The sequence below is a fragment of the Mesoplodon densirostris genome, chromosome 8, assembly GCF_025265405.1.
Source record: "Mesoplodon densirostris isolate mMesDen1 chromosome 8, mMesDen1 primary haplotype, whole genome shotgun sequence".
NCBI classification, from domain to species: domain Eukaryota; kingdom Metazoa; phylum Chordata; class Mammalia; order Artiodactyla; family Ziphiidae; genus Mesoplodon; species Mesoplodon densirostris.
Window position 1 is genome coordinate 12,137,516 of NC_082668.1, and position 14,560 is coordinate 12,152,075.

The 14,560-nt window shown below is 45.1% G+C and overlaps 1 protein-coding gene across 4 annotated transcripts in view; it reads right to left on the reverse strand.

The window, feature by feature from the left end:
• Nucleotides 1-1,987: 1,987 nt before the first annotated feature.
• Nucleotides 1,988-14,560, reverse strand: part of RHBDD1 (rhomboid domain containing 1) — a 118,758-nt gene continuing 106,185 nt past the window's right edge. For all 4 annotated transcript variants that reach the window (XM_060106349.1, XM_060106351.1, XM_060106350.1 and 1 more), the window contains one exon: nt 1,988-3,397. In XM_060106349.1, coding sequence (XP_059962332.1) covers nt 3,303-3,397 — 95 coding nt within the window. In that variant the 3' untranslated portion in view covers nt 1,988-3,302. The remainder of the gene's footprint in view (nt 3,398-14,560) is intronic.

Genomic DNA, 14,560 nt, shown 5'->3' on the forward strand with positions numbered 1-14,560 from the left:
TCTGAAATGAAAGACTAGGGGCAAAAAAAAAGGAAATGACTGCAATAATCCATGGGAAGGGAAAGGAAGAGATGATAGGTTTGTTTTGTTTTAATGACCATTTGATTGACTCTCCCAAGATGAAGTGGGACTGGGAGGTCGGTGGCCAAGTTGGCCACACCCTCTCTGTTTTACTGTCCTTGTTTGGTGGTGGGTCTCAGCCCTTTAACTTACTCCCCAGGCGGCAGAATGTGTGACCAATATGTAGACTGGCCCCGATTCTACAAAAACCAGCCATTTACTGCCTGGGCCTCAACAACAGACAGCTTAAAAGGCCAGAGGAGCCTTGAACAATCATGTACAACTTTGGAATCACGGGCACTAACTACTTTCAAGGTCACGAAGAGGAAGCAATTTAACTGCTCCCTCATCTTGAGAACCAAGGAAAGATTCTGAATTAAGAGGTGTCATAAGTTGACTAACCACAACCAAAGTGTGGGGATGTTTAACAATCAGGAAATTACTATTAAAAGCAAAGAAACCAAATTGAAAACCAGCTCTAAATGCTTATTTCCTATTAGAGACAGTCGAATGCACTGGCTTTTGTCTTTCTCAATCCAATTCCAGTTTTTTTGGCATAACTTTGGAGATTCCTTCTTGTAGGGAAAAAAATAAGATGGATATTGAAAATCATAAGCACTGGTTACAAGCAAGCCTATTAACTGAACAAAGTAATTATAGTAATTTCCCAAACACCTTTACTGTTGTGCTAAGATAACCGGTTTATATTTGTGACAAAAATGACCTTTCCCACATCTGTAAAGTTTAGTAATGTTCTACTCCGTAAATAAAGAAGGTGTGCATGTTACAGTTACACACCTGAAATTCAGTTCTGGTGTCTTTATATCTGACAAGTGAAACAGAGCAAGGAGCTACTATTATTGGATTCAACAGCAGCAAAAATATATATATATATACTTCCATATATAGTGGTTGGACTTTTAATGCATTGAAAAAACACTTTGGGGAAGCTAACATTTAATAAGCCCCTACTGGGAGCCAGGGGCCAGCCTTTGGTGGCAGGGTTGAGGCAGAAGTGTAGAGTTGACAAGACACAGGCCTCATCCCAGAGCCATTCATAACCCGTGCTCCCATGCAGAAGGCACATCTTTCTACAGTTGTGCACAAAAAGTCATAGGGCAAGGTATAAGTGTTATAACAGAATTATCTTTACAATGTGCTATGAGAAGATGGCATGTTAAGAACGAGTTTACTCCGGGCTTCCCTGGTGGCGCAGTGGTTGAGAGTCCGCCAGCTGATGCAGGGGACACGGGTTCGTGCCCCGGTCTGGGAAGATCCCACATGCCGCGGAACGGCTGGGCCCGTGAGCCATGGCCGCTGAGCCTGCGTGTCCGGAGCCTGTGCTCTGCAATGGGAGAGGCCACAACAGTGAGAGGCCCGCGTACCGCAAAAAAAAAAAAAAAAAAAAAAATGAGCTTACTCCCAACAGAGGTCATGGGAAACAAATTCGAAGAGTTTGGGAGAAAAGAGGAATGACATTTAGCTTGAACATTTAAATTTTAAAATGTTTGAAGCTACAAGACTCAGAGATACAATTCATACTATAAACATGCTGTGCGTAGCTTTATATCAATCATAAATTAACCCAGGGAGCTCAGGTAACACGGTGCCAGCTGGCAGGTCAAAGTGCTCCCAGGTCTCACGTGATTTTCTTAGCTCATGTACATGCAAGTGGCAAAGCCTCTCCCAGGTCAATTCAGATTAGGAACCGGATACAAAAACTGCATAGTTGGTATGCTCCAAATTTGTCAAATGTATACAAAGACTGAGAAAGCAATATCCCCCAAATGTTAACCCTGGGTACCTCTGAGTGGTGGGGATACAGGTGATTTTTTAAAATCTCACATGTATTTTTTTGTATTTCTGTTTATATTGTAAATTTTATCAACGGATGCACAATACTTATTATTGAGTCCATTTTCCTGATTATATATTTCTTGATTTATTATTACCATATAAATCAGTTTTCCTACCGCAAAAGTAGGACACATAACATACGTATACACACATTTTTAAAAGACAGCAATACAAAATCATAAGAAACAGAAAGCAAACTCCTATGCACTCCATCTTCCAAAATAACCTCTGTTAACATGTGGGTACATTTCCTGCCAGATGTTTGCTTTATGCATATACAAAGTATATATATTACTTTCATAATCAGAAAACTATATAAATGCTAGATAAAGCAAAATAGGAAGATCCTTTTCTGCTTCTAACTCCCTTTAAACATAAATATCTCAGTGAAATAAGACATCAGTGATATTTGACTTTTTCCTTTTATTCATGAAACACAAGCACCAGGAAACACCTTAAGTGACTTGCAGTCTGTGGGTTTGGAGAGTGTCTTGGACAGGTGAGTACGACAAGCGGCTGTTACAGTGTTCAATTAAAAGGCACTTTTATGAGAAAAAAATACTTCGCCATGAGGGATTTCTCAGTGACCAACCCACTGGTCACTACCCTGCACGTGGCATGTGCTGCTGCTTTGCTGGTTAGTTCAATACAAGTTGCATCTCCGGGATGGTACATCACCACTGGAGAGGCTGCTGGGAGCCCAACTGCGGATGGCGCCTGCTGTGTCATGGAGTGTGTAAGTGGTTTCCCATCTGAGGTCTTACTTACGCTTTTCCAGTTACACATCCCGTGAAGGCAGAGTGATAGCATAGCAAAGCAGGTTCACTGCAACCACTATCCAGATATGGTGGCCCAAGGAGCCAAGGCACTTGGGCAAGGGAGAACGGAACAACAGCCTGTGATGGTAGCCACGTCCTGTTCCTGGAAAGTCACCATGGCAACATGCCAGGAGGATGAGGGATGGCTCCCTGCTTCCTGCCAAGTCAAGCACTGAGCAGGATGAGGGCCTGATCTTCTGGGCTAGTGAACACAAACCTCCTGGCGAAGGTCACGGTCTTCAAAGACAAAACGAGGCTGAGTCAGCAGTGAGAGAAATGAGTGTGGAAACTGGTCCCTATGTGGAGACACTGACTTTCTGTCTGCAGGAAGACAAGGCCAGGAGGTGGGCCACTCCCAGAGAGCTGTGAGCTGCACCCAACAAGCCTGGTCTCAAGATGTCAATCTGCTTGCAAATTAGACTCACAGAGGCCATAGGACGAAGGGCCATGGCAGATGTGAGCAGTTGGGACGGTCATAGTGCCCTCTGCTTTTGTTCAAAACTAAGTGGGGGCTTGGGGGCAGTGATAACACAGCTGGATCACATTTGTTCACATGGCTGGGTCACCTCACTGGCTGTCAAATCTGTGAAGCCGCTTTCTCCTCACTTCTTCTTCTGGTGTGAAGCGGAACCCATAGGCCGGGGAGCTATTTCTGCGATTTCCTGTAGAGAGAAAGCACAAAATCAAGCACTGCCCATCCATTGTTCTGACATTTACAGGGCACTGCATCCTAGGATTCCCAAGGGGGGAAAAAAAGATGGCTTGGGTGTCATCTTTATATTAGCATGAAACAGAAATGTAACAAGCATATTTCAATTTCAGATGTCAATACTACATTTCAACACAAAGTAAACATTTTTAGCAAGGTCCAGTCCATGAAACTAATTTGACTCATTTTGAAACTTCTTGACAATCCTCCCATTTCTATATTCTTTTCCATCATGTTCCACAATTTGCATCATTTAATTTCCAAAATGTCTCAAGGGCTTACTTTATTTTTTTAATGCCCAGAAATAACTGTCACTGTCCGTAACACCCTCACCCAGTGTGCTCGTAGGTTTCTCCTGTTGGGCCCTTTTCCTCCCTCTAACCTGCTGCCTCCTGTACTTCCCCAGCTGGTGGGAATCACACCTGCCTGAAACTCACAAGCACCCACAGGGCATCACGGCCCATAGAGCAGGGGCTGTGTTACCATAATGACCAATATCTGGGCAGGCAGACAAAAATGCAGGCATAATATTTGAAGATCATATGAAGGACCATGGAAATCATTACTGAAAAGGGTTTCTCGGGGCTACAAACAGAACATATAATTTGCAGTGATACAAGCATTTCAATCACTGCACACAAAAAAACCACTCTTCCAAGCACTGTAGGGGGATAATAAAGGAATAACAATAGACAGTCCTTGACCTCAAGGACCCAGAAACCTAAATCTAATGAAAGAGCTTCAATATCCTCCGTGAGGCAGCCATGCAGGGCGTCACTGATGGATACACGCAAACAGTAGGTTCACGTCTAAGCACGCGGACCAGAAAGGTTGCACCTTTCCCCTTCTGAGCCTCTGCTAACCTTGTAAACTCACTCTGAAAGGCCCACTCCCGTCACCTCCCTCCCTCAGAAGTCCTACTCGTTTTCCAACGGCCCATCCAAATCGCACTGCCCTCTGGCCACCCCCAGTGGAAGAGCTCTCTCCCAAGTTCCTCAGCTTCCAGCACCTTCCTCTCGGCGGTCCTCATGCAACAGTCGCCACATCCCACCAGACAGGGCAGCCACTGTGCATACCGCTGCTCTCTCCTACTGGAATCATAAGCTCTTAAATGGCAGGGAACATTTCTGACGCTTCTCTCTGCTCCCCAGTGCCTGGTACAGCCCCGCACACACAGAAGCTGTTCAAGAAACACATGGGCCTGACTCAGTGGCACATGCCTATGACTTCCAAAGGTATATGTTACGGCCAGACCACCACATTCAACGTTGCCCTCTGAGGTTCTGAAACAACTGACTCTGGAAACCCTGGCCTCGCTGGGAAGGGTGGATGGGCAAGAGGGTCAGAGCCAGGAGGGAAAACAAGTGAACAGTTGACCCCCCCACCCCGGCTCTTGCTCCAAGCGTGGTACCTTGTCGGAGACGTTGACAGGTAATATATCAACATGGTGGTTGTTAAGACAATGATGAAAAGATGTTAGAGAAAGCAGTGTGAAACTAAGAGTCAGTTTGCTAAGCCACCACTAGAATTTCAGTTGTCAAAGAAATTTCTAGAAAGGCAGTCAAAAGGAACCCCTTTTTACATTTTTTCCCCCCACTGTGATAGAGACCCCAACACGTACCCATGTCTGATTCTCCTTTCCTTTTGAGACGTGAGGGAATTACCCCTGCTGGACCCCTTGTAACATTTCCTGACTAGCCCACCCAAAAGTGATCCAGGTGGGCCAAGCCCGGCACTCACTCCCGCTGGATAAACTCCACTTCGAGGTTTTTTGATAAGTGAAGTATATGTCGTTTTACGAACTTTCACTAAAGATGCTGTTCAAACGTGTAAGGCTTTTACCATAAAGATTTTATGAATACTGTAAGATTAAAAGCTTTACTGGATATGGTTTTCACCACATACATTCGTAAAGGAATTTCTCTCTGTTCAAAGTGGTAAACACTTTGAAATTACAGAGGAACTCATGAATCCAGTTACCATCAGTTTATTGCTTAAAAGTGCTTTATACAATGAGATCCAACTCCTGCTTTCCTTTTAACGGTTGTTTTTAACAAATCCATTCTTAATTGCACTTATGAGCGCGGGCCAGTGTGTGACAGCCCATTCCAGCTGGGCAGGGAACCAGGAGGCCTGGCTGTGGGCGGAGTTAGAAGCAAGCTCAACGTGGCATCTTGACTCCAGGCCACAGGGCACGAGCCCATAGATGCTGAAAGATGCTCAGACTCCCAAAGGGAATCACAGTGTCCAAGAGGAAAAGCCTGTTCCATGAAGGGAAATGCAGGGAGGAATCAGAGGGGGCAGACTGTGAAGTTTCTGGGGGTTCAGCTCTCAAAATGGCCAGCCAGCACAAATGCTCTCTGGACCCATGCTCGGGGCACTTAAGGAGAACCACGGCTGAGCCAACAGAAGAAATGCCACGTGCTGAAGTAGAAAACTCACATCAAGAGAGGAACAATAATCACTCTTTCACAAGAGCCTTTTTTTTTTTTTTTTTTTTTGCGGTACGCGGGCCTCTCACCGTTGAGGCCTCTCCCATTGTGGAGCACAGGCTCCGGACGCGCAGGCTCAGCAGCCATGGCTCACGGGCCCAGCAGCTCCGCGGCATGTGGGATCCTCCCGGACCAGGGCACGAACCCGTGTCCCCTGCATCGGCAGGCGGACTCCCAACCACTGCGCCACCAGGGAAGCCCCACAAGAGCCTTTTAAGGTATCCAATTTGAATTAGCTTTTACTCCCAATTTCATGATACCAATTTTACAGATGAAAAAAACTGAGGCTCAGGGAGTGTTGGGGACACACCTAAGGTCACAAAGCTAGCGTGAAGGGAAGCAAAAACTTGCACCTATAGGTCTTCTGGCTGCAGTTCTAGCTCTCCTCCTCCTCTTCCACAGCCCCGCACCGCCGATCCTACTAACACACCGAGTATGTTATCACATCCCTTCGCTATGCCTTATCCTCCTGCCAGAACCCAGAGAGTCCCTTTCCTTCACGGATATGCAGGGAGCTCACTGTTATCTGAAAATAGAAAAAGAAGAAGATCCAGCCTAAGCTCTCAAGTCGATGGGGCTGTGCTGTCATCACAGATGTGACTACAAAGTTCCCGCACTGGGTCCCCTTAAATTCTACTGACTACTAGAGTGGTTCGGGTTTTTAGGACCCCTGGAAAGGCCTTGTGTATAGCAACAAAACAACAATAATGACAATGCCTGATGTGGATGTTTTATGGGTATTTTAAATCCTTCAAACTCAGTGTTTCTGTTAACATCAAAGCCACCCGACTGTCTGCAGAATGACTTAACTGCTTCATTTCAGGCTTTGAACTGCATTCTTCTTGCTGGTAGGTAGTTTTCTTGGAAAGTTTTCAAGACTAAATTAACCTGTGATATGTTGAAGGCAGTTATGTATTTGATGTCAGTCAGCCAACCCCACAACCCTGCTCGTCACATCTGAGCTCTGGGTCAGTGCCGCACTGGGGACCAGGCCTCCAGCTGCTCCTCTCCGTCTCAGCTAAGCTCTGTCTTCCCATCCTCCACCTTTTCATTTATTTTTAAACCATTTCTATATTTTCGGCTTGTGTCACATGACCTATTATTTCTCTCCTTAGCCTCCAGGACCCTCTGCAGGCATTTCTCAAAGGGTCTAAGAAATGCGCTTTCCACATCTACCTATATTTATGAAGCACACAGAAAAGGACCTGGATGGGCCTCATCTAGACGGTAAAAGGAGAAGAGGTTCCCACGGGTATACTGGAAAAAGTGTTGGTAGGAAAATGGGAGATGCTTCCGGCCCTGCCTGGAACTAGAGAGGACACCCCAGGCAAGTCTTCATTCTGGCAGGCTCTGGTTGGTTCACTTGTCAGGGGACAGGGTGCAGAACAAGGTGGCTGCCAGGGTCCTTGCCGTGACTCTGGAGTCTGATGACTGGGATAAAATCCTGACTCTTCCACTTACAGCTACACATCCTTGAGCAAGTAGGTTACCTTCACGCGGCCTTAGTTTCCTTATCTATAAATTGCAAATAGTAACAGTAGCTCCTTTGCTGGACTGTTGAGAGAATAAGAGAGGATGCATATAAAATGCTTAGCTGAGTGCCAGCAGTGCAGTTAACGCCTGATGAGCATTGGATGTTAGGACGTCTAACCTCTAACATCACTGAGAATCATATGGGTTAAATGTCTACCTGTTAATATCACTGGCTAAAAGACAGATACCAAATAAAATGACCAAAGACTTCTTAAAAGATAGAGCCCAATTCTGTTTGAGGACCAGTTGGCAGTGTTTTGTAGGAAGTGTGGAGTCACTACTTACTAAATGCTTGTCCTCTAAGTGACAGATACGAAAAAGGTAATTCACAACCTCCACGTGCCAGCACACTTTTGTGACTTTCGGGCACTGGGAAAACTGGAGAGCCCAGCTGAGACCTCTTTTCTCCGCTGAGTTAAATCATGCATTGAACATTTACAGGTCTGGGTGAAACAGCCTTGCTCTGATGAACTTGGTACAGAACATTAGTATTTATGAGCCTTGCTTCTATGGTCCTGTAAATGGAGGTCAGCCCTCAATTTTACTCAAAGAAACCGTGAGCATGCTTCAAAGAACCTCAGGAGCAGTGCCCAGTTTAAGAAGATTTAGCTCAATTATAGCACCAGCAGTGAGATCATAAGATTTATTGATTTGTGGTTCTTGATGGAAAAATTTTCAGTTCTCTACCCTTATGTATAATGCAGTAACCTCTGCATTTTACATCTAAGGGAGGAGAAGCAATTTCATCCACTTAAGAATTGCTAAAAAGAATGCCATGAGTTGATGGCCATTTTCCCTACTGTTCGCCATCCCTGTAAATAGAGATGTTTAATTTGCTGTATTCATAGATCCTGCCCGTGATCTGATGAGCCCTCTATGCCATTCAGTGAAATTATACTAAAGTGAAGTCTCAAGATGGCTTATCTTTCCCTTAAATTGGGGACCTATGGAGGCAATCACTTAAAAAAAATTTTTTTTTAAATCAAGAAACCTCTAAATATTCCTGTATTCTCTGAGATTGCTTTTGTCAAATGAGGGCAACAGCATGGGACCCATATTCTCTCTTTCAAAAATGTTACTTTATTAGAATTCCATGAATTCTAAAGCTTCCAAAATGTCTTTTGACAGGACAGTTGCTAAGTCATTTACTATGACCAAAAAGGCCTGGAAGGAACCCCAAGTCCAACAATTAGCAAGATATTCTATTTTTTTTTTTTTTTTTTGGTGGTGCGCGGGCCTCTCACTGTTGTGGCCTCTCCCGTTGCGGAGCACAGGCTCCGGATGCACAGGCTCAGCAGCCATGGCTCACGGGCCCAGCCGCTCCACGGCATGTGGGATCTTCCCAGACCGGGGCACGAACCCGTGTCCCCTGCATCGGCAGGCGGACTCTCAACCACTGCGCCACCAGGGAAGCCCAAGATATTCTTTTAAAGTACGAGGTGCCCAAGGACAATAAGAGCACTTTCCTTTTTGAGTCACTAATTATAATGATCTATCTATCCATCCGTCCATCGCTTTAAAAAGAGTTTGAAATTCACCTAAAAATCTCATAACTTTCATACAGATGGAAATTTCATTATGGTTTACAATAAAAGTAATATTTAGATGCGATTTGAGAGAGAAAAATTTACATCTCCACTCCTCAACTGATCAAATCAACAGCAGTGGGATCTCTTAGTTCTGAAACAGTATCTGGAATCCCCGAATGAGAAGCTCTGAATGGAAATCAACTCAGTTGCTACTTTCCCTGTTGTACTTTTCTCTCTGTTCTAGTTGGTTAATTTGGGGAACCGTTAATGGACACAACTGACTTCAAATCAACAGGCTTCATAATCAAGTTAAGTTGATAATTATAATCAACTTAATAATCCAGTTAGCAATTCGAGTAACCTAAAATATTGGGTCCACTCTGTCAGATCTAGAGATTTTTTTTGCAATATAGAGAACACATGGTATGACCTCTAGAACAAAAAGAGAAAGTCCGGGGGGAGACAATAAATGTTTTCTGGGCAATTGCTACATGCTCACCCTACTTTACTCTCCCTTCCTTTTAAAAAGTGTACAACTTTATTAATTTCCATGTACTGAACATATGGGACCAACATCCAGACCAAAATACAGTATTTCCAGCACTCACAAGCCTCCATGGGCTCCCTTCCAGAAGTGGTCCATTGATTTCTTACAGCAGAGATTCATTTTGTCTATTTTTGTCCATAAATGGATTCATATAATATGTACCTTTTGTGAGTTGCTTCATTTTACATTATGTTTGTGAGACTCACCATATTGCCGTATGTGGTTTCTATTCTACTTATCCTTCTGGGTAGAATTTCCTTGTCTGTTTTATAGAAAGAAGAATGGAGGCTTAAAGATTTCAAGGAACTTGCCAAGGCCACACAGCTGGTCAGGGACGGAGGCAAGAGTCACACCTAGATCCCTTTGTCCTCTGCTCCAGACATGTGGTGTGTTAGTTGTCTTCCTTAACCACGAAACCAGAATCTGTAAACCCGAACAGTACTATTCCTTTAAACTTGATTTGGAAGCAGCATCTGTTTAAAAAGCAGCAGGAAATTTTACCTTCTGCTTTAGATAAGCTTCACTGCAAACAGTAAGATTTTCTGGATAACAAACTGTCTAGAATTAGGATCTCCCTTGACAAGGTTTTAGCAAGAGGCCCAGTTGCAAAAGTCAGCCTTGGTGATTAACTGTATCATGTATTTTCTAAACAGAGAACAGCTTATAAATTCTTACCGAAACAACTTTCAATGGGCTGGACGGGCAGCAAAAAGAGAGGCTGAGGAGAAGAGGGTCTCCCATTAGGAACCACTGTAACATGAAGCACATATTTCTTTAAACAAATAGATGCAGATTTTATCTATCTATCTATCTATCTATCTATGGCTGTGTTGCATCTTTGTTGTTGCGTGTGGGCTTCTCTTCGTGGTGGCTTCTCTGGTGGCAGACCACGGGCACTAGGCGCACAGGCTTCAGTAGTTGCAGCACATGGGCTCAGTAGTTGTGGCGCATGGGCTTAGTTGCTCCACGGCACGTGGGATCTTCCCGGAGCAGGGATGGAACCCGTGTCCCCTGCATTGGCAGGCGGATTTTTAACCACTGTGCCACCAGGGAAGTCCGGATGCAAATTTTAATACTAAAGGGATTTTCCATTTTTAAAAATCAATCTGTCTTAAATCCTTTCACAATTCTGTCACCACAATAACCCTTTATCAAGAGGGATTTAAAGGAGATTAGGAATGATTTTCAAGCACCTTTTATATATATTTAATGGCTTTAGGATGTTTCAAATTTTCTTTGATCTAAAACAGCATGCCTTTTGGCCAGCAATCTGAAGCCTCAGATGGAGTTTACCCAATCACATCAGCTGATTCTGGAAACTGAGAAGAGGTTGGCTATCTCCTCTGGAGGAACAGCCTTCCCAGTTCCATATAATTTGGGACTGTACCTTTTTTGTTTGTTTGTTTTTAATTCAAAATCACCTATGGATATCTACTGGACAGATATAAGAAAATTCTTGGAAAACTAGATGCGGGGCTCCCTTTGCTTCCATATTCTCATTGCCTAGTACCCACGAGGGCCTACGTGCCTGGCTGGGACAGCAGAGAGAAACCAGACAAGGGCCCTGCCTGGAGGGAGAGATTTGAGAACATATTTTACAACAGAAAAAAGAAAACTGAAAGTAGAATGAGGAAGTCTTTTGTGTGCAGGGAGTTCTGATGGAAAACACACACACACACACACACACACACACACACACACACACACGAGTACGGACAATGCTAGAAAAAAGATGAAGACCCTTTGGACTATTAAAATCCCACACTCCTCTCTGAAGCTCCAGGGCCAATGTGCCTGACTTGCCCAGGACGGGCAGCTGCGGCCTGGGGCCTCTCCTGATGTTTCTGATAGAGATCCCATACCTGCCCGCAAACAGGGCCCTAGCAGGATGCCCCCCCAGGGAGGGCTGCTGCCCTGTACCTCCCGCCTGGCCTGCATCTTTGTTGGACTTGGACCCTCCAACCTTAAAGGATTCCCGAGGTCCAAATGGCTACCTGCTCAAATCTCTGACCCCTCCGGCTCCTGGCCTTCTATCAGCTCTGAGCCTCTGATCGTCATCTCTTAGACAGAGGAGGCCTTCCACTACCTTTTTATGGCCGGACTTCCTGATGATGTTAAGATGGGGCCACGGTGGCAGGGGAAGGACAAGCAGGATGGAACTTCTAGCGGTCTCCTCAGAGCCTGGATACCACCCCTCCTCTTGCTTCTTGATCATGGGGTTATCTTTGAGTAAGTTTTAATTTAATTTTTTTTTTAGGAGAGGGAAGTGAGTAAGAGATTATTTAAACTATAATAAATTGAGCTCAAAGAGATGTAAAATTGCGTCTTCCCAAGACCCATTGGGTTCCAGCCCTGCTGCTTGCCACTTGCTATGGCATCATCGTAAAAGAGTGGCTGAGGCTGAATTCTCCCCTTGCTGGCCTTTAGCAGCCCCGTCCCATGAGCATAGTTTCCATAGAACAGCAACAAACTAGCCGGTGAAGGCAGGAGTCGGAGCTAGGCGCCCAGTTTTCAGTAGCTCAAATGTAAGAGGTTTGGGCAAAGCCAGGAAGTCTTGAAGACTCTATGAACGGGACAGCTGTCTGGTTTGCTGCTGTGATTCCTAAACTTTCATGTACACAATAATGGAGAACTTGTTAAAAATGCAGATTTACTAGATCCTACAGCCAGAGACTCTTACGCATCAACTGGTTGGAGAGCAGGAAGGTGCATTTTAATGAAAACCCACCCTGGCAGCGTTTCTGCTGCAGACAATGTATCAGCTCACTGAGAATCACTGGGGAAAAAGAACATACTTCGCTGGATGTGGGTTTGCATCTGCCTCCACGAGGACCTTGGACAAGGCACTTCTTCTCCCTGGGCCTCGGGCTCCTCATCTGTGCAATGAGGCGTTCTGGACTAGAAATTTTAGACCTCCGCACAGACGTGCAAGATCCCGCAGCTGTTTGGTTCTCAGTGAGCCATCAGGGTTGGCTGGCCTAAGAAGGCAGAGTGCAGATGGGCCACACCAGCAACCTGCGTCCTCCACTGTCTGCAGTCTGGGCAGCTACGCTGCCTGCCCTGTCAGCCAGCCTGGCCGTGACTTCTGACAGCTAGGCTGAGAACTGGCCATGCTGTGCTTCTTGGCAACTTCCTCCAACTAATTTGGTCTAATTCAGTGTCCCTCCCCATGCGCCAATGTTTTAATTTGTAATAAACTTATTTTGGAATAATTTTAGATTTAAAGAAAGTGACAAAGGTAATACAGCCAAACATCTTACATTATCGTGGTCTAGTTGTCAAAATCAACCACTTACAGGGATGGGTGCGTTACTATTAATGAAATTCCAGACTCCACTTGGATTTCACCAGTTTTTCCACTAATTTCCCTTCTCTGTTCCCTTCTCTGTTTCACCAGCTTTTCCACTAATTTCCCAACTAAAGCCAATAGTCCATTTAGTTGTCAGGTCTCCTTAGTTTCTTCAGGTCTGTGGTGCTCTCTCAGTCTTTCCTTGTTTCCTGTGACCTTGACAATCTTGAGCAGCGCCAGCCTGTAGAATGTCCCTCAATTTGGCTTGTCTGATGCTTTTCCTCATCATTATTCTGGGGTTAAGGTTTTGGGAAGAAGACCACAGAGGAGAAGTGCCCTTCCCATCCGATCATACGATTTATCACTGGTGATGTAACCTTGAGCACTGGGCTACGGAGTATTTGCCAGGTTCTTCCACTTTTAAAATTTTCTCATGAGCTCCAAGGGAATAAAGCTTTAACTCTCATCACCAAGAGTTACCAGGATAAACTGGAATATGTAGAAGTGGGTACCTCAAGCAGGCTTTGTCACTTTCCCTGCCTGAGGATGAGTAGGATACAGTGGGGTCATCCCCGACCTTCACTGAATTCAGGTTCTCTAACACAGACGTTAGTGTATGAATCACCAGGAGAGCTCTTTGAGAGCTTCCAATTTGGCAGGCTTGGCATGGAGCCCAGGCTACCGAATTTTAATGAGTTCCCAGGTGATTCAGAGCTACACAAGCTTTTTAGAATCAGCTCAGATTTTTTTTTTTCAACTGAAAATATCCACCCTGGGTTTCATGCCAGTATTTACACTTGCCAGCAGGTGGAGCCAGAGGCTTATGACTCAATCCACTGAAGAAAACTAGGACAAATTCCAGTCAACAAAGCATTCCGCACTGTAAGCAGAATTAGGGTTATTTTGAAACAGATGGGCTCTACAGAAGCCGTTGCACTGAATATTATGCAGTTGTTTATTGTCTAGATGGTCTGAAACCCGGGGACTATTTGCCAGCACCTAGCAGTTTCTGTGTGATGTCAGGTTTCTTCCAGAGCAAAGGAGACTGACAAGACCCTGGGAGACAGATGTGGTTATGGATATGGATGTGGATACAGATATTTTAACCAGCTCTGAACTCAGAATTTACTCCTGCTACGTTGCATACTGCCTTGCACAGCTGAGTGCATCTTCCTGGAATGATCAGGATCGCTTTAACTCCAAATCAGAAGAGTAGATACAATAGATACATTTGGATACACACATATCCAAATAGATACAATCTGTGATGATAAGACAAGGAATCCGGGATGCAATAATTCTAAAACTGCTTTACCTTAACCCTAATCGAAGCGGTTCTGTTTCCTGGTTTACACTTTTACCCACACGCCCACTTACACTTGCCCCTCTCCTGGGCTACCCCAGCTGACCTCAGCAGGGAGGAAGCAAGGGCAAGGAAGGCCAGCGAGCGCTCACCTTGACTGTGCCTGATGCACTGGTTCACAGTGGGCAGGACCAGGACTTACAAATGGAGTATTGTACGAGTCCTGGAAATCTGCCAAGGCCTCCAAGCACCAATGGTTCCTCCGTAGAGAATGTTTTCAATTCCTTAGCCTGTGATCCCAGGCACTCAGCGGCTGCTGTGCTGGTCAGCCCGGGATCAGAGAGGCCGTGAAGGTGTCTCTGAGGTGGGCAGCTTGGTGACGGGTGGTTCAGCAGATTCTGGCTGTCTCCGTGCTGGACAGAC